Here is a 27628-nt window from a genome sequence, read left to right as displayed (position 1 = left end):
CCAGAAGCTCTGAATACCCAAGGCACCAATTGCATAACAAATGACTCCCATGAAGAAGTATGGAGAGGGGAGGTGATTGGAGAAGGGATGGAGAGAAGAAGGTTTATGGAACATATGGGGCTGGGGGATCTGGGAAAGGGGAAATCATTTGGAATGTAAACAAAGAATATAGAAAAAATATTAAAAAAACAAATTACAATGATGTAACTTCCTCTCCACTCAGATTCTTCTAAAATGTGGGAAAGAGAAAAGTCCATGATGAGGACATTCTCATATTTAAAACTAGGAATGTCTTAAGTCCGTCTGGTGTAAATAGAATGCAAAATCAGTCTGAAACACTGGCTACTTCTAAAACTAGGTTTTAATAACAAGTTTCAAAAAAATCAAAGAAAGCCTTTTTTCCTATCTACTAACATAGTGAAAAAACTTACTAGTCAAAAGAGTCATGTAAACTTACACATGAGTGAAATCATAAACCAAATGTGAATAAATTCTTTGGTTTCTACTTATAAAACTTAATTTTACAACTGCTATTATATTAATTTGCATCAAATTTAATGCAAAGACAAAATTTTCAAAATGTTTTTGAGCGTGCCAGGCCTGAAGTGTTGGCCATCCATTGTCTTTCTATCGTTAAGCTTTATCCCCAGCATCAGCAAAGGGAAGACGTAAGAATCTTTCTGAGAACACAGAATAGGAACGACAATCTTCCTTTCTCTAAGCAAAAAGGGAATTCAAGATCACAGCAAAGTACCTTCTTCCTACAGCATCCCTTTGAGGAAAATTATCTTTAATATCATGTCCTTTATATTTGGAACTTGGCTGTTAGGTCAAAAAAGTTTAATCATCTTAAAACTTTAAACATAAAGACCGAAGCCAGGAGACACTCTCATAGATCTCCAACTGCACTGCTGTAGCACATTTTATATTTGAAAAGAAAAACATGGATGAGTCTGGATTTCATAACTGACATCTTTTTATAAATCAGTCTAACACTTAAATTTTAAAAAGGATACTCAAATCTAAAAATAATAAAGTGGATGACATAACCTGAGTACCCAGGAAATGTTTCCATAGAGACAATTTTTTAGATGGACACAAGAGTGAAGAGGTGGCTGTGATGTTAATAGATTCTTACTCATTGCTGGGTCTCACTGCTTTTTTATTCATTTGTTCAGTGTGAAGGGCTTACCATCTTGCTGGCCATGGAGAGTCTGGGGACTTTGCATTCTCTCTTCCAGATTGGAGCTAAGGTCAGAGTTCACAGCTGACATCCGTGTTGAGTCACTCATGTCAAACTCATCACTTTCTATTGAGCTTTCATCCTGAAATGGATTGAAACTATTATTAGACTTCATAAAATTTCACTGTATGAAAAAAACTATTCTGTCTATGTGTTTGATGAGAGGTTAGCCAATTCATAAACTATTATCAGACTATATAAAACATGGTACATCATAATAGCTATGTGGAACAACAAATCATGAAACTCTCCCTTCAAAAAATATGTAGGTATTCAAACAACATATTATGCAGAATCCCACTGTAAAGATAGAACATTGTGATTGAAGCAGAAGTAGTTTGGGAATTGGTGTAAATATTGAACTATTCTTAATGAATATTAAGAATTCTTAATAAATTAGTCTTTAAAGGGTGATAAGGGTAATTATAAAACATGATATAAAGTAAAATTTAAGTTTTACTTTAAACAAAATGACTTGGAAAATATTATAAGCACAATACATATTTATAAGCACATATTTTATAACATAGTAAGAATTTTTCATCAGCAAACAGGATGGACTCCAAGTATATAAACTAAGACACATGCATAGATTCAGTGTTTGCATTTGATATAAAGCAATGAATTCTTAATATATTGTACAAATAAAGTCAGCAGATATAAGTTACAGAGAATAGATGCTTTGTATATTATAGATATGTAGTAGATTATACAGGTGCTAGAAAAATAAATGATAGATGACATACAGATGATAGAGAAAGATGATAGATAAATAGATAGACAGACATATAGATTACATAAGGATGAAAGATGATTCATAAAGGAGAGGTAGATGATGATATGTACATAAATAATGCAAAGTTATATGATAGACAGAGCACTAAATTTATAAAAGGACTTCTAAATAACATTGCTTTAAACTTATTCACTAAAAGTCTGGTAACAAAAATCTCTACTAAATTTTAATTCAGAAAATGTCAATTGTGAACAATTAATACCAAAACCAGAATAATTTTTGAGATTATAAAACAATTACTATATTTCCCCTTTCCCCTTCTTCCATCTAAAGTTTCCCATATACCTCTCCTTGCTCTTTGCAAATTATTGGCCTCTTTTATCATTAGTTTTTGTTAAATGCATATATGTATGTGTATGCCCATATACTGTCTTACCCATAACCTGCTCAGTCTATATGATGTTGCTTGTATGTATGTTTTCAGGGAATAGCATTTGGCATTGGATAATGAGTTATGCGTTCTTCACTATGGAAGATTATTTCTCTAACTCTCAGAACTCTTAAGTGGCTTGCAATGCTCTTGTTTAGGGTTGAGGTCTTGCAAGATTCCAAAGAAGGGAATCAAAGGAGACAACAGTCCTCCCAACTATGACTCCTGTGGGCACATCATCTCCCAGCATACATAACACGCATACATCAATAGTAATGAACAGCTCTCTAATTGTATTTTGGACTGACTTGGCAAGAGGGAAACATGCATGGTACTTGAACCTGCTAACTATTCATTTAGCTTGAAGCTAATGAAGACATACATATTGGAGAATAATCTACAACCACTAATGTACTAAACTAGCATAAGCCCCCTAACAACAACCTAAACATTAATCCTTTCCACAGGTAAGTGTGATCCTCCTCCCAAACCAGAAAACTCCTCTTCAAAACTAGGATACATTGCTCCAACTTTATTAAAGCAAAGAATTTGTCATTTTACTTCAAAGTTTCTAATTTCTTATCCAAATTAACTCCCTTGCTAATTAAAACATTCTGTTAGGATTGTGGGTTTCTTTTTTAAACAAACTAAGAATTTTACCTACTTAAAGAAGATATTTCATTAATCTTAATTTTCTTCATATGATTTGGCCTGTCTTGTAAGCCATCTTGCCCTGGGGGTTCTCTTGGTTTCATCTCTGAATTTTGTTAGTATGGATGCACACCATACTTGTCAGACTTTATGGTTATACGGCAAGTACATATCCTTTGAAACAAGTTTCTGATCTGCGACTGAAGCTGGCTCTTTGCCACAATGACCAGAGCAGATCCTGTGCCACAGTGCTCCATACCCAATACCACCTGGAGAGAGCAGATCTCCCAGCAGTGCTTACAAGCCTGTGAACACAGATAAGACCGCCACTTCTGCTATAAGGAATCTGCCCAGAGCCCTCAGGACACAGGAACCAAGGAACAGCCTGGGACAGTATCCTTCCAGTTTCCATCTAAGCCACAGCACTCCATACCCAAATACCTTCAGGAGAGAGCTAGCCTCCCAGGAATGCTGACACACCTGTGAGCAAAGGTAGGACCAACACTTCTGCTCAGATTCTTGGCCCCAAAGCCATCAGGACACAGGAACTAAGGAACAGCCAGGAACAGGATCCTTCATGTTTCCATTTGCATCTCAGAACTGACCCTCTGTCACAGCATTCCATACCCAAATTCTTCCAAAGGACTGACACACAGGCTTGCAGGAGGGACCCACAGACAGAAACAGCAAGACCAGCTAAGACCAGAGATAACCAAATATTGAGAGGCAGGGGTAAGTATATAAGCAACAGAAACCAAGGCTACTTGGCATCATCAGAACCCAGTTATCCCACCACAGCAAGCCCTGAATACCTCCACATACCAGAACAGCCAGACTCTAACTTAAAATCACCTCATGATGATAATAGAGGACTTTATGAAGGACAACTCTCTTAAAGAAATACAGAAGAACACAGGAAAACAGCTAGAAGCCCTTAAAGAAGAAACACAAAAATCCCTTAAAGAATTATAGGAAAACACAACCAAACAGGTGAAGAAATTGAACAAAACCATCCAGTATCTAAAAATGGAAATAGAAACAATGAAAAAATAGCAAAGGGAGGTAGTTCTGGAGATAGAAAACCTAGGAAAGAGATCAGGAGTCATAGATGCAAGCATCACCAACAGAATAGAAGAGATAGAAGAGACAATATAAGGTGCAGAGGATACCATAGAAAACATAGACATAACAGTCAAAGAAAATTCAAAATGCAAAAAGCTCCTAACCTAAAACATCCAGGAAATCCAGGATACAATGAGAAGACCAAACCTAAGGATAATAGGAATAGAAGTGAAGATTCCCAACTTAAAGGACAGGTAAATATCTTCAACAAAATTATAGGAAAAAAACTTCTCTAACCTAAAAGAGATGCACATCAATATACAAGAGGCCTAAAGAACTTCAAATAGATTAGCCCAAAAAAGAAATTTCCCCCTCAAATAATAGTCAAAAGATCAAACGCACAAAACAAAAAATAATAAAAGTAGTAATTGATCAAGTAACATACAAAGGCAAACCTATAAGAATTACACCAGACTTCTCATCAGAGACTATAAAAGCTAGAAGATTCTGGGCAGATGTGATATAGACCCCAAGAGAACACAAATGCCAGCCCAGGCTACAATACTCAGGAAAACTATCAATTACTATGGATGGAGAAAGCAAGATATTGCATGATTTCCACAAATCCAGCCCTTCAAAGGATAATAGATGGAAAACACCAACATGAGGGGGGAAACTATACCCTAGAAAAAGCAAGAATGTACTAGTCTTTCAACAAACCCAAAAGAAGATAACCACACAAACATAAAAATAACATCAAAAATACCAGGAAGCAACAATCACTATTCCATAATATCTCTTAACATCAATGTATTCAATCTCCCAATAAAAAGATAAAGAATAACAGACTGGATATGTAAACAGGACCCAACATTCTTCTGCATATAGGAAATGCACCTTGGTGTCAAAGGAAACTACCTCGGGGTAAAGGGCTGGAAAACAATTTTTCAAGCAAATGGTCCCACAAAACAAGCTGGAGTAGCCATTCTAATATAGAATAAAATCAACTTTCAAGCAAAAGTTATCAAAAAAGATAAGAAAAGATACTTCATACTCATCAAACCAAAAATCTAACAAGAAGAACTCTTAATTCTGAACATCTATGCTCCAAATGCAAGGGAACCCACATTCATAAAAGAAATTTTACTAAAGCTCAAAGCACACATTTTATCTTACACAATAATAGTGTGAGACTTCAACACCCCATTCTCATCAATGGACAGATCATGGAAACACAAACTATACAGAGACACACTGAAACTAACAGAAGTTATGAACCAAAAGGATTTAACAGAAATCTGTAGAATATTTCATCCTAGAACAAAAGAATATACCTTTTTCTCAGCACCTCATGGTACCTTCTCCAAAACTGACCATATAAATGGGTCACAAAAGAAGCCTCGACAGATACAAGAAGATTGAAATAATTCCATGCATCTTATCAGATCTCTACAGACTAAGGCTGGTCTTCCATAGCAACAAAGTAACAGAAAGTCCACATACACAGGAAGCCTTACTCAATGATAACTTGGTTAAGGAAGAAATAAAGAAAGGGAAGAAATTAGAGAATTTAGAATTTAATGAAAATGAAGGTTGAACAAACCCAGACTTATGGGACACAATGAAAGCAGTGCTAAGAGGAAAACTCATAGCTCTGAGTGCCTCCAAAAAGAAACTGGAGAATACACTAGCAGCTTACCAGCACACCTTAAATCCCTAGAACAAAAAGAAGCACCCAAGAAGAATAGATGGCAGGAAATAATCAAACTCAGGGCTAAAATCAACTAAGTAGAAACAAAAAGATACAAAGAATCAACAAAACCAGAATCTGGTTCTTTGGGAAAATCAACAAGATATACCCTTAGCCAGACTAACCAGAGGGCACAGAGACAATATTCAAATTAACAAATCAGATATGAAAAGGGAGACATAACATCATAAAATAAGGAAATTAAAAAAATCATCAGATCCTAATACAAAAAGCCTATACTCAACAAAATTGGAAAATCTGTTTGAAATGGACAATTTTCTAGACAGATACCAGGTACCAAAGTTAAATCAGTCTCAGATAAACCATCTAAACGGTCCCATAACCAAATAGAAGGAATTATTAATAGTCTTCCAAGGAAAAAGAGTCCATGACCAGATGGGTTTAGTGCAGAATTCTAGCACACCTTCAAAGAAGACCTAATACCAATACTCCTCAAACTATTTCACAAAATAAAAACAGAAGGAACACTACCAAATTCATTCTATGAAGCCACAGTTACGCGGCATATTCTCCCTTGGAAATGGAGCTATTTCTTTCTAATCAGAAATTTGTCACAACTTCCTTTCCTAGATGACTTCATAAGAGATTTTCTTCTACTTCTATCATGTTTAATATTCTAAATAGATATTAAAAACTGGTTGAGTGGATATAACTTTTAGCTTCAGAAGATATCATGTATATTTAAGAGGCATTTAACTATTATAGATTATTTTGATGACTTAAAAAATGTCAATACTGTGGTTGTACCATCTTACAGCCCCACCAGCAGTGGAGGAGTGTTCCTCTTTCTCCACATCCTCGCCAACACCTGCTATCTCCTGAGTTTATGACCTTAGCCATTCTGACTGGTGTGAGGTGAAATCTCAGGGTTGTTTTGATCTTCATTTCCCTAATGACTAATGATGTTGAGCACTTCTTAAGGTGCCTCTCGGCCATCCGAATTTCTTCAGGTGAAAATTCTTTGTTAAGATCTGTACCCCATTTTAATAGGGTTATTTGGTTCCCTGGGGTCTAACTTCTTGAGTTCTTTGTATATATTGAATATTAGCCCTCTATCAGATGTGGGGTTGGTGAATATCGTTTCCCAATTTGATGGTTGCCGTTTTGTCCTTTTAACAGTTCCTCAGAAAACTGGACATGAGACTTCCAGAGGACCCTGCTATACCTCTCCTGGGCATATACCCAAAGGATTCCCCAGCATGCAAAAAAGACACATGCTCCATTATGTTCATAGCAGCCTTATTTATAATAGTCAGAAGCTGGAAAGAACCCAGATGCCCCTCAAAGGAGGAATGGATACAGAAAATGTGGTATATTTACACACTGGAATACTACTCAGCAATTAGAAACAATGAATTCACAAAATTTTTAGGCAAATGGTTTGATCTGGAAAATATCATCCTAAGTGAGGTAACCCAATCACAAAAGAATACACATGGAATGCAATCTCTGATAAGTGGCTATTAATTAGCCCAGAAGCCCTGAATACCCAAGGCACAAATCGCATAACAAATGACTCCCATGAAGAAGTATGGAGAGGGACAGAGAAAAGGAGGGAGGTGATTGGAGAAGGGATGGAGAGAAGAAGGTTTATGGGACATATGGGGAGGGGGATCCGGGAAAGGGGAAATCATTTGGAATGTAAACAAAGAATATAGAAAATAAAAATATTTAAAAAAATGTCAATACTAAATGGTATATTTTAAAATAAATTTTATTAGTTTAATAAAAATTAAAAAATCACACCAAAAGGAAACATAATTCCAACCCTATAAATTGCCTGTATAAATAATTATTTAATTTCTTATTGGCTTGCTCACCATGGCTTGTTTAGTTTGCTTTATTACCTACCCAGAGATGGTACAATCCACAGTGGCTGGGCCTCCTACATCAGCCATTAATTAAGAAAATGCCCCACAGACTTGACTACAAGGAATGAGAGGAAATGTCTCTCCCAGATATGTCGAAGTTTGGGTCAAATCAACAAAAACAACCAGCACATCTGCCATGTATTTTTGCTCTTTAAAAACACCAATTTTACTTGTGTTGATGATGTTTTTGATTTGCTCCTGAATTTGATTTGCAAGTATTTTATTAAGTAGTTTTGCATCAATGTCCAGAAGAAAAATAAGTTTAAAGTTCTCTTTCTTTGTTGAGTTTATGTATCAGGGTGACTGTAGCTTCACAGAATGAGTTTGGCTGTGTTCCTTCAGTCACTATTTTGTGAAATAATTTGAGGAGTATTGGTATTAGCTCTTCTTTGAAGGTCTGGTAGCATTCTTCACTAAAACCATGTGGCCCTAAGGTTTTTGTTGTTAGGAGACTTTTAATAACTGTTTCTATTTCATTAGGTATTTTAAGGCAGTTTAAACAGTTTACCTTATCTTGATTTAATTTCAGTAAGCATAGTATATAAGAGACCTACTCCCTACCATGCATGATAGTTAAAAATTGATCTTTTATCCTTAAATCTTAAAAGTCTATTAAATCACTCACTATCCATAATAGTACTTTAAATACTCTAATGTTTAAATTGCTTCCTGCATTGCATTCATCCTTGTAGCTAACTTTCTTATGAATACAAAGAAATACCTTCTAAAATTTTTGATAATTATTGTTTTCTGCTCATTCTACACTCAAAATTTGTAGTTAGATTTTTTTCATGGTATCATGTAACTTTCTAATGTTCTGCTCATTTTAAAAATTGCCTAGGTCACCTAGGAGCAGAATGTTGGGTGTGTTCCTAGGCTGGCCATTACAGAGGGTTCTTTGACAGACATGGTCCTGGATAAGCTGCACATGCCCCAGTGAATGGCCCTATATCCATGCACATACTGGCAGTACTAATTTGATTCAGTGAGTTAAAATGGAAGACACAAAACTGGGAGGGAGAAAGAGGAATGCCTAGGGGACGTTGTGAGATAGAAGGGCTGGACATGTTCAAAATCTATCATGGATTCTAACCCTATGGAACTATAAGACTAAACATTCTTCAGTAAACCTACAAGAATTTTCTTCAAAAACTTGCCTTGGTCATGGTGCTTTATCACAGCAATAGAAAGTAAGTAACAACACGCTTCATTTTTTCATTTTTGTTCAAATTATGGCATCCATTTCTTCATTTACCCATTCATTCATTCATTCATCTTGGGTACTTGTCATTGAATCCATGACCTCATATGCTAGGAGTGAGTTCTGTGTTACTGATTTGCGTTCTGAATGAATTCCCTGCTGACACTGCTTTCTTCTTTTAATAGAGCTTAGCAACATTCTAATTGCCCCATCTTACTGTTCATTTCTTTATTGTATTTAACTCCTCACTGGAAGACATGCTGCAAACTACAGAGTTTTTGTTAGTTTGTTTCTAAGAGTACCTGAAAAGTACTTGGTAAATATTGGTGAATTTATTGGATTAATTCTCATTTAAATTCAAATACAACTTATAATCAAGGTTTACCTCACCATTTTAGTTCAATATGCTTATCTTATTCAACTTCCCAAACCTGTAATAGTTACATTTTTCTAAAATTTTGTAAATATTCTAACAAGTAATTTCTTTGAATATTTTAACAGCATGAATCCAATTTAATAATTTCAAACTGCGATAAGGATAATTTTCCTAATTATAATTTTTGAAGGCTATGCTTTTTAGTTCAAAATGTGTGTGATGCTTTAGATCCAAAAGGGCTTTTAATATGTGGGCTGTATGATTGGCATGAAGCTAATCATAATTTTGGGATAAAATTAAATGAATTTGACCTCCAAATTAGTTTCCTACAAATAATGTGTGGACTTTAACATCTCTGTGAGGTGTTATCACATTGTTCAGCTCTGCAATAATCGTGGTGTCAGTTATTTAATTCTTAGGAACAGACACAATTTCTAAATCTGGCTTTGGGTCTATAGTATAATGACTTTATTATTTTAAATTCAATCATTTGTTGTTAGTTATCTGGTATTATTTGTTGTTAGTTATCTAATGCAATCTGGCCACTTCATGGACATTCTTAGAGAGTGAACACCAGATAAAATCTACTGATCAAGATTAAATCTATGTCAAGTACAGAGAAAACAAAAGGATTAAATTTTATGAATAAAGTGTCCAAAAGAGCTATTTTAATAGGCTTAAATTGTGTTTTACAAATAATCTAGTTTTTAAAAAGTAAATATCTAACCACATTTCCTGTTACAGGAAAAGTCCAAGGAAGGAACTTATTAGCCTGAAGGTCTATTTCCAACACAGATAATGTGAATGTTTCTACTTGTTAGTGGTGCTGAGCAGTTGATGAGCATTTGTTTAATTCCCAACGTGCATTTATTGCCTTTTCCTTTATGGAGAATACAAGTAGCATGCACGCACGCACACACACACACACACACACACACACACTTATACACAGACACACAAATACGTAGACATACACATACACAGACACACATTCAACCTGACAAAGAAACACATACAAACTTACACACACTCACACACAAACACAAACATAAATGTGCAAATACACAAATGAATACACACACACATTCACACACACACACACAGATACACACACACAGATACACACACACACAGAGATACACTTACACACAGATATACTCACACACAGATACACTCACACACAGATACACACACACAGATACACTTACACACAGATATACTCACACACAGATACACTCACACACAGATACACACACACAGATACACTTACACACAGATACACACACAAAGATACAGTCACACACAGACACACACAGAGACACACACACAGACACAGATACCCACACACAGGTACACACACACACAGACACTCCCACACACACACACTTCAATTCCTTTACCAAAAATGGCAACTAGACTTCTAGGAAATATCAATAAACACACTTGGTGTCTGATTCATTAAAATGAAATATAATCTGAAATATGAAAATATCTAATTAAAAGGAATTGTGACAAATTTTCTCTCAAAAAATGAAGATATGTAAACAAACATGATTAAATAGAAATTTTAAAAAGACTTAAAAAGATGTAAATGTGACTGATAGGGAAATGGTTATACTTGAAGACATCTTAAATTGATTTTTCAGTTTCGTAGAGAAAATGGTTTCAGAGCTTCCCTGTCCTTGGATGCTCAGGACTTTCCAGCTCTTTGCTGAGATTGTCTCAGTGGCGACTTCATGAGGAAAAAGAGTCGTCCTCACATAGCACTAAGGGAAGCGGATCCATCCAGGGACTCTGCATCTACGATGTGGGCATCAGTGAAGTCCTGGTGACATTTCTTTTCATTCACAACATAAACTACAGCTTTCATTCACAATATAAATTTCCTGTGGCACCACACTTAGCGCCTTAGCCATGGGTCTGGAGCTGTGCTCCCATGTGTGGGTGATGGAATCACGTATGTTTCCTGTTTACCTCATCTTGCTGTGAGTTTAGCAGCTGCAGTTTCATGTGCTTCATGTACGCCATGGTGATGGGCATGTTGTAGTCGATCATGCTGGTCACCAGTGTAGGGGGCTTTCCATTATCTGCAACAGAACATTTCAAATCTGTGATAACTGCAATGCTGTGCTCCAGCCGCACGCCATACTGCATAAAGCCAGAATGTTTAATTATAGTCTTCAGCACAGTAATCAGTGAATGAACTGCATAAAGTATATCATGCAAATTTCCACAAATGTTATTGGCCCAATTAACAGAATGGACAAATCCACTATTTCTTACTAGAAAGAGACCTTCAAATATCCTAAACAATGACACATAAAAGTAATATGATGATTAAGCATTTTGAAAAAAATTTCACATATCTAGTCAGCCAGGAGTTGAACGTAGAATCTTCTCATACATAGTCAGGCGCGTTATCTATTGCGCCACTGGCCCAGTGCTTGAAAAAAAATCTCAAAGCACAGCTATTTTATACATCAATTACTGGGAGTAAAAAAAGAATAGCTTTTTCTTTTTCTTTTTAATTTTCTTATAGAAGCTAGGTTACTCAGCTTCCAAGCCATGGCAGAATCTTAAAAGTGCCTATAAGATAAATCTAATTATTAAGATAACAATGCTTAGGAAAATTATCTGCATAATTTGAGTAAAGGGCAAAGCCAAATTATGCTTATAAATTTTTTAATTGAAGACATTTCACGTAATCTATGATTTTTGGAAGGAAGAATCTTTAGGTTTGAAAGATTATTTATAGAGTTGAACTTTTTTGCTAAGCATATCTAAAATATCATGAAATAATACTATGCTGTAAATTAAAATATTAACACACACACATACACACGGACAGATGAATGGATGTGCACCTGCACCCGCACCCACACCCGCACACACACACTCGTATTTCTTAAAAGATACTTGTACATCTGAAACTGCCTTCCATGAGTGGATCCTGAATTAATTTGTCAGTGAATGTACAGAATCCACGGTTTCCTACCTGAATAAATAAAGAGACATGTCTTGTGGGACTGTTTTGTCTTCCACATTTTCATTTTAAAAATGTAAGTTACAAATTAACATCATGGAGAAAAACTATTTCAAGTCACACCATTGGGCACTGTGGCTACCTTTGTGATCGGGTCCATCTGGGTTCAAATGCATTCTTTTCTGGCATTCGGAACAGCTCATTAGAAACCGTGTCACTGCTTCTCTTGGTAGGAAGGCGTAGCTCTCTGAAATCTGAAAGGATTCACAAAATATCAGTGTTATTATTGGAGCCGACTGAGCAAGATCCCACAGAAATAATCACTGTCTTTCCCAATAAGACATGTTATTCTACTATGGCAGGAAGCACGATGAAGGCATGCACGGCAAACCATGCATCATTTCAAGAAATATCTATCCAGCTTGTTCAAGTGACTCTTAAGAACAGCCAACAATGCCATTTGATGGACAGACCACTGGCTGCATCTGGGTAGATATATGGTTTTTTTGTTTCTGCATTGCTTTTAGGAAAATAATCACAATGTGTAGATATTCTTATGGATTTTCATCATTGTTGAATATTACTCTTTACACTTACTCATAACACAATCAAATTTTGGCTCATTTCATCTCTACATTTTAAAATTTAGACTCAGTGAGAGGCAATGAACTATAGATTCTGCATACTGATGATTTCTTCATTATTGCTTTAAAACGTTTTAAGAGAATAAAAGTTAAAAATCACAGATATACTACAGTAGTCAATTATCCTCTCCACAAAAAAATGACACACTTGGGAATGAGCTTGGGCCACCTAGATAATTTATTCTATTCAACTTTGATAATTCATGTCTACAATAGCTCATATTGCCAGAGCAGTACTTCCTATACCTTGTACAAAACTTTATGATCAGAACTATGATCTTGATTTAAAGTAGCAATTGATACTCGTGTTGTGATGATTTGCTTAATATTAACCTTTCAATAAAGTGTTTCTCTCACTAAAGCAAAATAAAATTGTGATGTAAAATGGATGGACTTTAAGCCTCATTCTATGAGAGATAGTACCAACTCAGACAGTGCTATAAAGAAATCTGATGGAGGTGGTTAGATTTTTTTCCAATGTTCTACCACTGACACTAGTAAGACAATGAGGTAAGTAGAAGGATCAACTGAGTTATAGATTATATATAAATGTGCAAGATAATTTCTAAGGTATATGTTTGGCTCTTACAAACACTGATGTATTCCAAGATAGTGCAAAGGAGAAGAAAATGAGTAGCCAATATATCATTGAGGGAAAATGGGTGCCGATTCCCTTACTCATGAGGAGACCCTTTCTTTTGCTATGCCACTCCACAGAAGGAGCACAGCATTAAAAAGAAACATACACTGAAACCTAACATTGCAAAGCTAATGAAGTCTGAACTTGACGCTGTGTCAGTTTTCCTTACTTAGGGGTGCCCATCACCTCTTCCAAGAAAGAATGCAACCACTCTCTAATGGGACCTCAGGCCTGCTCAGCCAGAGGGAAACCAATACCTGGTACTGGAAACCTAACAACTCTGTGCCAGGAAAATCCTGGTTACTGAAGGAGAATCTATGACCACTAATTTACTAAGCCAGCATAATTTCTAATACCAACCTAAATATTTGTTCTCATACACACAAATAAGTGTAGTCGTCAGTTTTTATCAAGGAAACTACTCTTTGCAACATATAGAATCTAATCTAAAGATGCAAAACCAATCCATGAGGAGTTGTGGATCCCAGTTCCAAAAATATATCTATGAAATAATCTGCAGAGAACACTGAGTCAGAGGATCAGTTACATTTCTGTGAGATTGTATCAACCGCTAACATCGGAAGCTATACTCATAAAGTGTTACCAACATGGCTGCCCTAACCAGCTGATCAAGACAGCAATGAACATGACAAATAAGGTGGAGTAACAACCAAGAGGCCTACTTCCTATTTAAAAAAAAAAAAAAAAAACTATAGGTAACCATGGCGAGTCAGGAGAAAGTGGTTGTTGTCTCCAGATATGAATAAAACAGTTAGTAAAACAGTCAGCCTTGAAACATGCACACTAGTAACATTATATGAACACATCCTGTTATACTTAGGATTATATATGTGCATATGCATACATATATGCATGCAATAACAGTGAGAAGAGGTTTGAGAGACAATGGGGAGAGGTATGTGCAAGTATTCAGATGAAGGAAAGGGAAGGGAGAGAGGTGTAATAAAATTGTAACATCAAAAATATATTCAAGAGAAAAGAAAATGAATAAAAAAGAATGGGTAAGAACCCAAAGATGAGAAAGTTTATGCTAAATGCTGTTGTGGATTAGCCAGATAAGAGTAAGTAAAATTCAACACGAAGATTGAATCTAAATCCCTAACTTTCAAAATGTATTTAAAAGCTAAGATATGTAGATTGTAAAATATCTGCTTTATGTAGGTATATTATGAGAGAAATGAGCAGAACAGTTTGAAAGCAATTTCCCCAAACTAGATCTATTTGTTCCTGAATCAGAGAAAAAAATACAATTAAAATCTGCATTCATTTTATTCCCCTCTTAGCTTCTTTCGGCATTTTGGTTTACACATACATATCCATACAAGAATTTGCTTCCTATTTTTTTTAAAACTATTATACAGGAACTTAATACATTCATGTGGTGTTTGTATGTTATTAGTGTCTATTTCATTCCTGCTATCTAAAAATCACTTTGAAATCTATTTGCAAGCCTGTGGTGCATGCTGCATCTGATATTTGGAAATTTAACTCTGGTTAGCCTTTTGGAAGAACTGGAGTAAACAGCAGGATTTCAACAGGATTTTCCAGTGGCTCTGATTTTGCTAAGACACACAGACCACAGCAGCTATAGGCACAGGACACTAGAGCCCCACGGAAGGCTTTTCACCCACATTACTTATTTCTTAAGCACATGTAATTTTTACTCATTCCTAATCTCTTCAAAAGTAAGCCTCCTAGGATTGTCAACAGTGAGAACACCAAGGAAGAGGAAGAAGTCATCTCGTCATGAAAACAATTCATTAGTTTAAATAAAAGTTTTCATTAAAAACTATAGTGTCAGTGTAAGAGATGACCATGTGGATGGGGCACAGAACTAGGAAGAAAACTCAGAGGAAGGTAGAAACAGAAATGTCAATTCTTCATTACATTTTACAAGTATTCCTCAGATCCATGCAGTGAAGCTTGGAGAGGGAGAGAGAAAGGACCACAGTCTCAGTTTAGAACTGGACCCCAGCCCCCCACACACACTCCAGCAAAATGTTTTGATGTGCTAAATATTGAGCTGTAATCAGCTTAAAAAAGTATAACTATGGCATGCCCTTTGTAAGCTGTACAGCAACTACATAACAAAACAAAAACAAAAATAGTTCCAGACTACAAAATTATCAAGTCATAAATGAAGATGGTTTGTGAAGAAGGTAACTGTGCACTATGTAATAGTCTGGAGAAATGAACAAATCCACAGTAAATCCTTACATATAAAGAATTATCCTAAATGCAAATGGATTACATTTTCCAATAAAAAAAATCAAAGGGCTGAATAGGTATAACAAAAGACAAATCCAAATACATATCATCAACCCAGAGAGACTTCTATTAAATATAAAATGCATATAGGCTGAAAATGAAAATGTCTAAAACTATGCAACTGACCAGCAATAAGATGTGGGTGGTTATAAGTGTATCAGACACAATAGAATTCTCACAAAAAAGTAATAATCAATATAACATTATAAAGGAACTAATTATCAAAAGAATACAATATTGTAAATGAATGAATACTCAATATAGAACCTAAAAACATAAAGCAAGCACCGATATAACTAAAGGGCATGGCAGACAGCAATAGAACTATCCATTTTATTGATTAATGCATGGGTCTAGCACCCCTATGGGTCCATCCATAGAAATTCAAGTCACCCACGTGAAATGTCATCATATTTATATATTAGATACACAGATCCTCCCAGACATTTTAAATCACCCATAAATCACTTGCACTGCTTTTCACAACTTAAATGTTAGGCAGATTGGGAGTGGATGGTGCATGTCTTTGATCCCAGCACTAGGGAGAAAATAAAGGCATATCTCTATGAATTCAAAACTGGCTTGACCTCCATAACCTGTTCCATGTTAGTCAAGGATGCATAGTAAGACCCGACTCAAAATATCAAATAATAAAGGATAAATTCTATGCAAATAATTGTCACACTGAGCTTTTCCATGGAGTAATGACAAAAAAGATGTCTGCATGGGCTTGACTCAAACATAAGTTTTAAAAAATGTTTTTACCTACTGTTGTTCAATACTTTGCATAAATGGAGGGCTAACTATGTAACAAGATTTAGTGCTTTCCTTTCAACAAAGGGAAGAAGCAGCAGATTTGGGTGACACTTTAACCTAAAGAGTAAACACAAGCAGGCTACAGCACTACCAATAGAATATACATCCCTCTCAAGCACACACAACAGCTTCCAGAAGAGAACACATATGTGTGGCCACAGAACAAAGCTGAGACCCTACAAAGCTATATTGTTTCCAAATGCTGATGTAAAATTAGACATTATCTACAGGAGGGACTGAAAGCGAGAGCTCAGTGGTTAAGTGTTCTTGCTGCTTTTGCAGAGTAGTAGAGTCTCAGCACTTACAACAGGAAATTGGCAATAGCTTACCACTCCAGTTGCAAGGAAACCAATGCCTTCTCTTGGCCTCTGCAAGCACATGTACATAAAAACAGCCACACACACATATATACACATGGATAAAGATGAAATCAAAATCCCTTCTAAAATGAAAAATAATATCGGTAGGAGAAACATTGGAAATACATAAGTTTGTGGAAATTAGGCAACACATTCCTAAGAAATGAACAAGAATATTAGCTTAAAATAGAAAATGCTTTGAAATGACTAGAATGGAAGAAGAAATCATTATACTGTTGGGATGCTAGACAATCCGCTCTAATGGAGAAGTGCTCATGCCAAGCACATACATAGTGATCAGAAAGGAAAGATTTCAAAGCAGCATTCTTATACCTGAAAAACCGAGGGAAATTGGTTCTAATGCTCTGATCTGGTCAGGAATCTGCATGTCCAAATGCTAAAGGTTCTTGTCCCCATTTGGTGTTTGAGCAATCAATAAAGATGCCAGCGGCCAATGACTGTTCAAGAGGAGATTGGCAGGGACCCTGAGAGCTGCGTGGGCTCAGAGGGAAGGGGATCGGGATCGGGGACCACCAGGATGCAGTGGGAGGTGGAAGAGGAGAGATGGAGGAGAAAGAGAAAGAGAGAGAGTAGATTGAGAGAGAGAGAGAGAGAGAGAGAGAGAGAGAGAGAGAGAGAGAGAGAGAGAGGAGGGAGAGAGAGGAAGGGAAGGAGAGGGAGGGAGAGAGGGAGGGAGAGAGAGATACAGAGAGAGAGGAGAGAGAGATACAGAAAGAGAGAGAGAGAGAGGAAGGGAGAGAGAGGGAGGGTGGGGGGAGAGAGGGAGGGAGAGAGATACAGAGAGAGAGGGAGAGAGAGAGAGAGAGAGAGAGAGAGAGAGAGAGAGAGAGAGAGAGAAGCATATAAGAATTCAGGTAAGTTTCCATTCTTTCTGGCCTGAGGTGAGAGACTCTCAGGACTCAAAGCAAGGATCTTAGATGAAATGCCCTACAATGGGGAGAGGGAACTTGTAAAGTCCACCCCAGTAGAAAGACCTCCACATCAGGTGGAGGGATAAGGTTGCTATCTACAATCAAAAGCTCTCACCCAGAATTGTTCCTGTCTAAAAGAACTAGAGGAACAAAAATGAAGATGAGGCTGAGGGAAAACAGGTCCAGTGATGAGTCCAAATCAGGATCCAGTTCAAGGGGAGACTCCAACGCCTGACACTATTACTAATACTGTGGTGTACTCACAGACAGAAGCCTAGCATGTCTGCCCTTTGAGAGGCCAAAGAAGCAACTGACTGAGACAGAAGCAGATACTTAGACCCAATCAAGGGACAGAAGTTGGGAACCCCTGTGGTTGAATTAGGGAATGGCTGGAAGAAACTGAGGAAGAGGGTGACCCCATAGGAAGACAAAAAGTCTCAAATAACCTAGACCCCCAAGATCTCTCAGACACTGAGCCACCAACCAGGCAGCATACAACAAGGCCCTCAACACATATACACAGAGGACTGCCTGGTCTGGCCTCAGTGAGAGAATATGCACCTAACCCTCAAGAGACTTGGAGAGGCCTGGTAGAGTGTAGGGGTGAAGACATCCTCTTGGAGACCAGCGAGGAAGAACAGAATGAGGAACTGTCAAAGGGCAGACAGAGATGGGAATAATGACTTGACTATAAAAAATTTTTTAAAAAAAAAATTCAGGTAAGTGGTCATTGGTCACTTCCCAAATTGGGCCTGGGGTAGCAGAGGAAGGTTTAAGAGTGCCCAGCCTTTGTGATAGCTAAGGCATTTTAAAAATAAGCTAATCTCTGTGTGTGTGTCTTTCATTCAAGCATCCAAAGATAGCTCCAAAGATAGTGGATGGTGCATACTATCCACCAGGAGTCAAAGCAACGTAATGAAAACTCACTGTTACAAAAAAAAAAAAAAAAAAAAAAAAAAAAAACTAGGGAAAAAAAGACAAATTGAGTTCAAAACTATCAGTCATGGCTGAGGGAAAGAACGGTTTTGTGGTATAAAAACACTAGATGAACTCATGTCTACCAGATCATCCCTAAAAGAATGCTGAAAGCAGCCATTTGGATTAAAGAGAAGATTGAGCCCAACTAAGAGGCAACAGAAATAACTACCAGTTCAAAAGTTAAGAAAGCAAGTTTACAGAAGGCATGATGTCTGTGTGTGCACAAAACTGTAGGATCCACCAAGACAATTAATAAACAAGTTTCTGAAAACAGGAAGATAAGAGATAAGATTGTTTTTAAAGTTGTATCTCTACATATAATAAACTATCATCAATGTTATAAATATAGTTTAAATAGTGTCAAAAATAAAATAAATAATATACTTAATACAGGTTCTTAAAGTCCCATGGGTTAAAAACTAAACTATGTTTCAATTTATGAGTCAGTTTCGTACTCTACAGACCAAGCTTGACTAGAACTCACAGTTAAGCCCCGATTTGTATCAAGCTCACGACAATCCTGCCTTTGATTCCCAAAAACTGAGAATATAAGCATTGACTATCATATACAGCTTAATAACACCTGATGAAGAAAATTAAAAATTCCAATAAATTGAGAACTATCCTATATTCATGATTGAAAGAATTAATATTGTTAAGGTGTCCTTACCACTCAAAGTGATCTACAGTTTTAATGTAATTCCTATAAAATATCAATGGTATTCACAAAATCATTTAAAAAGCCCTTACACTCATAAGGAACCACAGAGACTATAGAAATGTCAATACAGGTGAACAAGAAGTTAATCTCCAAGCATAAACTATTTGATTTCAATCTATCCTCAAGAGTTACAGCAATCAAAACAATCTGATAGTGACACAAATATACAGATATATCAAAGGAACTGGATACCCTGAACATGAATCCATAGAGTTACAATAAGCTTGCCTTCTAAGAATGTCCCAAGAACACACATAACACACATGAGGAAAAGGTAATCATTTCAATAAATACAAAATATAACATCAGATACACAAATACAGAAGAAAAAATTAGACCAGTCTTGTATTAAAATATCAACTCAACAAGAACGGAAGACTTGGAAGACCTGAAATTTTTGAAATGCTAAAATGAAAAGAAGGTAAATATCTTGGCAATAAGTGATAGATTTCTAGGTGTGATCTCAAAATCAAAATCAAAACAATGAAAAACAAAATGGCAATGACTTAAAAAAATTGTCAAATAAAAGAAATCATGAATACAATGAATACAATGTGCTAGGCAACAGGATATGGAGTGACATCACTTCCTCCTCTAAGGGAACAAGATCCCATCTCTGCACTGGCAAGTTACATTTCTTCTTTCTACCTGATCTTTTTAATTAATCATGGGCAGACATATTAAAACTACATTGAAATCCCATTTTATTTTAGCATGGGTGATGCTCAAGATGAAGACCCATGTCTGTAATCCCCACACTCAGGAAGCTGAGGAAAGAGAATTTCTGTGAAGTCATCATGCTAAAGTTGATGAATTCCAAGCAAACCTGGTTATAAAGTGAAATTTTGTGTCAATAGAGAAAGGAAGAAAAAAAAGGAATGAGAGAGGGAGCGAGAGAGGGAGGGAGGAAAGAGAAAGAGGAAATGACACTCAATGTTGTTAAGGTGAAAGTCACAAAGAACGTGGATACAGGGCTGGTCTAAATGTAGACTATTAGAGCCACCAAGGCCATCGATGAAGTGGTAACTAGTACGGCTGTATGATCCAACACTGCAGGGTAAAAATCTGAAAGCTCCAAGTCCTCATAGCATGGAGACCCTCACACATCCATATTTATTGCAGCGCTATTCCATATGACCAAAATAAGCAACCAAACTGTGGTGCAATAACAGATGAATGGGTAAGGGGAATACAGTGCATAGACAGAGCTATGGAAAAGAGGAAGAGGAGGAGGGGGAGGGGAAGGAAGAGGAGGAGGAGCTAACTATATGTGTGTTTGTGTTTGATTATATACTTGTCATGTAAACAGAAGAGAGATTAGTTGGAAGAGGAATGTATTTAAGAGGAGAAGGGAGAGCTAATGTGCTGAGAGAGAATCTGACATGTTTCTCTCTAATTTTATGTATTTTTATGTAATTTTAGATAAACTTATTTGTGTATATGACATGGAAGTAGGAAAGGGATTATTTTGGGGCAAGAGAGGATCCAGCCAGAAGGAGGAGAGGGTAAATTAAGGGAGGAGGTCATTAGTGAATATAGTGTGTGTGTGTGTGTGTGTGTGTGTGTGTGTGTGTGTGTGTGTGTCTGTGTCTGTGTGTGTCTGTGTGTACATGCTCAAATATATATACATATATTCAGATATGTATATATATGTATATATATATAAATGACATACATATATATGTCAAACTGCCTTACAGAAACACACTATTTTGTACATCAACTCACAATAATATTAATCTTAAAAGAAAACAAGAAGGAAAAGATTATTTCCTAAAAAAGATGAAAATTAAGTAGAACTGAGAAGAATATATAAATCCAAATTTTGTTCATATTTGTAAAGCCATGCACAGTGATTAATGTACAGAAAGAGACTTTCCTAAAGAAGAGAGGTCTCAGCTCTGGGCAACACTGCTAACTGAATAAGAGTCTCTCAGCCTTTTACTTTATATCATGTGTGTTAGATTTCATACAAGGGACTTAAGACTAAAAGCACCACTAATGCTCTCATGCTTGACACACTACAATTTTATGTGGTGATGGACATATATCCACAGATATGACACAATTCTAGATGTTACAAAACTGAAATGCTGTGAAAAGAAGATGTGTGCACCATTGTGCTACTGCAGAAGAAATCTTTTAAAATGGGTAAGGAATTACACATGCAAATATAAAGATATTTATATTTGCATATTCCTCAGGTAAGACATAGTTGCTCCCCATCTGTCCATTGGATGGATAATCACTGTAATTATTAGCTAATACTGCTAGATAAGGTTATAAAAACTAATGTGATTAAATAGGTCAAAGTCTTTGAATTGCCCATTGGTAATTACTTGATTAATTTTGATGAGGTCTGAACACATACGGGTCTACTAAGGAAAAAAGTGCAGACATAGCAACAGTTTAGTTAAGCCAAAAGCCAGGCCTGCCAACCTGCCACTCAGAATGTGATCACGAAGGACTTTGAATGGCTATGCTATGTTATATCTATATGTTCCATAAATCTGTGCTAATGACCAACTACTATCTGTAACCTTGTGATATGTATAATATCAAAACAAGGGGGCTCGTAGGGTTCCCTATCAGCCTAAGTCCACTCCTGATGATTTGTGGAGAGTTCACAGTTTGTTCCTCTCCCCTGCCCTGACACTATTACATTTCTTTATTTTGCTATTTTTAGCCCATGTTATTTTTTCTTTCTCATCACTTTCTGTATTTAATCTTCTCATTCATCCATCAGTTCCTCTGATCTTTTGTATTTACTTGAGGAAGTAGGTAGGGGATGACTTAGCCCATCCTGAAACATCTAGAGTAAAATTGTATTTTTTATTTGTGTGTGTGTGTGTGTGTGTGTGTGTGTGTGTGTGTGCCATGTGTGGACCACAGAGGGCAAATAAAGTTATTGGATCTACTGGAGCTGGAGTTACAAATAGTAGTGAGTCACCTGACACGGGTTCTGAGACCAAAATCAGGTTGCCTGGAAGAACAGCAAGACTGATTAACCCTTGAGCCATCTTCCATGAAGTGAAAACTTCCTGTTTCTTTGGAAAGTTAGGTATATCAAATGACATTTGGCTGAGCACACAGGTGAAGGGATGTTTCTTTAAAGTAGACACGTGAAAAAAAATGCTTTCCTGAAGCAGACACAAGTCAGAGGATGTTTTGAAAATAGCAAACACATGAAAGGACCTGTGATGAAGGAATATAAATATGACCCCACATACAGTGGGTAAAAAGCAGTGAGCATTGGTTTGGTTTGCTCCACCTCACTATTTTTCACTAATGACATGTATATATCAGTTTGCCTTACAGAGCTCTATTGAGCTCAACTTGTGGCAATGCTTCCATTGAGAGAGACTTGCCCAAGAACTGCTTGTGAGATTCCTACAGCAGCTGGCTGCTTCCACTGCTTCACCCACCTCAGGCTGGCGGGTGAACCTGTCAGGTTCTTCAGGATTGAACTACAGCTCATGGCGTGCCTGGTGTCTGCTTGCAGAAAGGACTGGACTGCAGCTGCCGGTTCTTGCTGGTGTCTGCCTGCCTAGAGGACAGTCTACAGCTGCTGAGTTGTATTTGGTGTTTGCTACGGGACTCAACTGCTGCCAAAGAAGATAGAGCTCACCCCCTAAGAACTATTGCTGAATAGATCCACTTACCCTGTGTCCTAATAACTTTTATTATTTAATTTTTTTATTTTAATTTATTTACATTTCAAGTGTTACCCCCTTACCTAGTTTCCCCGACTCCCTGAAAACCCCTCTCCTATGCCTCCCCCCGCTACTTCTTTGAGGGTGTCCTCCACCCACTCACCTACTCCCACCGCTCTGCCTTCAATTCCTGTACACTGGGGCATCTATCAAACATTCATAGGACCAAGGACCTCTCCTCCCATTGATGTCTGACAAGGCCATTCTCTGCTACATATGCAGACAGAGCCATGTGTACTCCTTGATGGCGGCTAATAAATTTTCTTTTACACTATCTCTGCTGGGTAATGGGCTAGAAGAGAGGTTGAACCTGTATTAAAAGTAGGTTGCAAAAAATGTATGCCTACACCTCCAGACTTTGAATGTTAGACAAAAATAAGATTGCTAGACAAAACATAAGAAATCTCATTTGATATGTGAGAATATGGGTTTAGGTCTGAAAGTGAATGGTGTTTCAAGTTTCTAACAAATTATTTGGTCAGGAACATCTAGGACTATGAGAATAAGAGAAGCATGCATCAAGCTATACAGAAGTAGTATGGGAACATCTGAGGGCAATCTGAAGTTACCACAGTAATCCAAACCTTTAGAGCTTATATTTCACACTATAGACAAAACCATGTATTCGCGACATATTATTTATTTCCAACTTGCATTTTGTTTATTGTCCCGGCTTGCTAAATTGTCTTGATGATTTCTAATGGGATATGCCACGTGACATGAAAACTCTACTTGAAAAGCAAAGGCATGCATCTGTCTAGCCAATGGCTTTTTGTGCGGGGCTGAGAGAAGACAAGTGGTAAGTGGCCAGATTTAAAATGAAAGTTGGCAAAGACAACAGAGGACTAAAGTGAGCACGAATATTTTTAGACAGTTCAGGTCATTTTTTTTTAGACAGCTAAAAGCAATGTGAAGATTTGAGGCAAATGTTTCAAATGTGGTATGGAATGCAAGAAATAATGTAATTGGGGGGGGGGAGGAGACTGTTTTCTAAAGAGACATGGAAAGCTCATGAGGGAAACTACCAGAGGAAAACGCACAGAAGAAACGCGTCCCAGAGCCATGATAGAGGCATCTTGGACTACACTATCCTCCCAGGAAGAGTAGAGATAAAGGAAAAATAAAATGTTATTCAAGTTAAATGGTAAGTACTTTTATTGAAGGATTTTTGCTTTATTAATTATACATCCAGTCTTGACACAATGCTGCATCAGAAAAAGGTCTTCTCTCTTTATATGTCCCTGTGCATGTGTGCAGATTTACATGCATATGTATGAAGGCCAGAGGACAGCACTAAGTGGTGTTCACCTCTTTCAGAGGCAGATTCCCTCACTGACCTTGTCCTCTCCAAGTAGTCTATGGCAGGTGGCCAGCGAGCCCAGGAAGCCATCTGTGTCTTCACTCGAACTCTGGGAGTCCGAGCATGAGCCTGTGTTATGTTGTTGTTGTTGTTGTTGTTGTTGTTGTTGTTGTTGCTGCTGCTGTTGTTACAAGGCTTTAGGGATCAATTTCAGGTCATTGAACACTGCAGACACCTTCCTGACCTAAGGGTTTTACTTTTTAATTTCTTATAACATTGAACTTTATTTTACAATAATTAATCAAGTGTGACAATATCATAATTCAAATAAACATAAGCCAAAGGTGTGTCCCTAAAGTTAAGAATACCATTTTTGTGTCAATTCTTATTGAAGACTATTGGGTTTCTAGGAACAGATTGTTGGAAGAATTCTGACACTAGATGAATAAAATAGGAGCAGATGGAAACCAGAAAAGGTTTTGTTCATCCATGTTTCCTAATAGTGAGATCAAAGAATCCCTAAATATTGTGTGAAAATAAGACCTGGCAAAGCCAGTGTTTATAGGATTCCCAGCAGCAGGAAGAACTGCATTTAAAATACAAATATACTATTTTTCCCTTGAGGAGTATGTAAACTATGGTGCAGTCGTGTGTCTGCTGGAGCTAGGGAAGAATAACAGACAGACTTCACTTGGTCTAGCCCGGTCACATCCATGTTTTCAAAGCGTCCTGTTTCTTGTAGATCCCCTCTAAGCCTGTGCTTTTCCTAGACACACCAGCAATTTCCTGGATGCATGCATGTCAAGTATACAGTTGCTGCAGACACTCAGAAAGAACAAATTAGCAATCTAATCGTGATGGAAACAGACGGAGTTTAGGGCTGGAGATATCATCGAGTGGCTAAGAGTCCTCAGTGCCCTAGCACAGGATGAGGAGTCAGTTCCAAGTATACAAACGATGACTAAACACCAACTGTAACTCCAGACCCAGGCAGATCTGACGCCTCTGGCCTCCATTAGCATCTGAGCTAATGTGCACACACATAGACAGCCGCACAGCTACACAGCCACACAGAGAGACAGACCCGTGTTTAATAGAAAGCAAAAAATAAACCTTAGAAAAAGATGAAGTTTACATTTCAGATTCTGGGAGCTGAAGATATGGTTCAATGGTTAAGATCACTTGCTGCACTGGCAGAGGGCCTGGGTTTGATGCCTAGCACACATGGGAGCCCCACAGGCTGTAACTCTGACTCGATGGGATTTGATGACCTCGTCTGACCTTTGTGGGCACCAGATATGCATGGTGCATATACATGCATACAGGGAAAACACTTATGCACAGGAGATAAAAACAAATAAGACTTTGGCTTTGCGAATTTGCTAATGAGTGTTTGCTTTTACAGGCAAGGACCAGAGCATGGCAGGAAAATAATGTAACATGGAAACAAAGTGTGTCATTTGAAATTTTTAAGATCAGAACATCAGAAGAACTATTTTTGGAGACATTATATATATAAAGAACTTATTACACAGTTCCCTTCAGAAACTATCTCATATCTGAGGTGCCCAGTATGGTCACTGGCCAGTCTCCCACTTGGGAGCAATAAGAAGGGTTGTTTTGCTTACCACCATGCCTCGGGGCTATGTTCCTGAAATATAATCTTGAGGAAGACTCTTTTAAGGCCTGGAGTGCTTACAGAAATGCCACCTGTCTTCTCCCAGATTCTATCACATCTTCTTGGAAGATATTGGTTTGGACTGGAATAAAAATTACATGCCCATTGAATTTGTCTAGCAGTAGCTATCTTGCTTACACGTTCTATACCAAACTGGAAAAAAGAAAGTAAATTCTTGGTACAAGTTCCAAATTCTTATAAGCATCTAAGTCAGCTTCATTAGAGACTTCTTTGCTAGTCATGACAGAGTATGAGTGATGTTCAACTTCAGCTGTGGCGCCTGCCACCTTACGGGGACATGTCCCTTAGGCTGATGGAAAGAGAGTGAGGAGGACTGACAGAAAAAAGTAAAAACCCATTTGATCTCATTTATTTTCACCAAATATTTAAATAGAAAACATCTATTTCTCTGACTCTTTCAGAGATAAACTATTCTTAATTTTTTTAAGAAAAAACAATCTATGTCATTTTGATCATGACTACAGTGTTTGAAAGCATGCACTGTAAAAAAAAATAACCTTTACATATATGCTTTATGGTCCTCCAAAGAGCAACTTTGGAGTAATCACATGCCGTGAACCCAGCACAGATTTACCACGCTCAGGATTTAGACTCGGATTTGAGTGGCGTCACAGCTAGTGACACTTTCTTTCTCTTACCTTCCTCAAGACCTCCTTGTCATGATGCTTCCTGAAATCATATGCTGTATCAATAGTCTGTAATTAGGTAGCCATTTAGATACATGCACACATTTGCAGGGAGGAATTAAGGTTTATTTTTTTGGGGGGGGTTTGTATTGGGTTTTTTGTTTGTTTGTTTTACATTATTTTTAGTGTTTATAGACGTACATATCTCTGAACTCAGCAAGAATACCATCGAATATTAACTGCTCCTAGAACTTCTTTATTATTATTATTATTAATTATTATTATTATTGCATACTTTATTTACATTTCAAAAGTTAGCCAAAGCTGCAGCATCTTGCTTTCACCACTAGGGTGCACTAAAGCCGCAATTTACTGCATAGACACAAAGAGTTAATGGAAATTTTCACGCCATTTGATTTGCTTCAAGGAATCTTCATTTGGACGTTATTATTTAATAAGAAATTTATGGAAGACATGTAATGCGATGCTAATCAATGATAAAACGGCTTCTGTAAGCTCTCCTGTCTTTTAACTGTCTACTGCCAAAAAAGTAACTCCAAAATATCAAAATCTATGTGACTCCATTC

General features: G+C 37.1%; 1 protein-coding gene across 5 annotated transcripts in view; it reads right to left on the bottom strand.

The window, feature by feature from the left end:
- Nol4 (nucleolar protein 4) overlaps positions 1-27628 on the bottom strand; it is a 351736-nt gene that overhangs the window by 229011 nt on the left and 95097 nt on the right. For 3 of the 5 annotated variants that reach the window (XM_052155474.1, XM_052155477.1, XM_052155478.1), the window contains exons 3-5: positions 12467-12578; positions 11316-11428; positions 1193-1325 (exon numbers count right to left, since the gene is read on the bottom strand). In XM_052155474.1, coding sequence (XP_052011434.1) covers positions 1193-1325; positions 11316-11428; positions 12467-12578 — 358 coding nt within the window. Of the gene's footprint in view, positions 1-1192; positions 1326-11315; positions 11429-12466; positions 12579-18931; positions 18968-27628 lie in introns of all 5 variants that reach the window. The other 2 variants (XM_052155473.1, XM_052155475.1) reach the window with 1 other exon arrangement.

Source organism: Apodemus sylvaticus, chromosome 13, assembly GCF_947179515.1.
Source record: "Apodemus sylvaticus chromosome 13, mApoSyl1.1, whole genome shotgun sequence".
NCBI classification, from domain to species: Eukaryota; Metazoa; Chordata; class Mammalia; order Rodentia; family Muridae; genus Apodemus; species Apodemus sylvaticus.
Note: the sequence above shows the minus strand (reverse complement) of the source record. Positions and strands in the feature narration are given on the sequence as shown.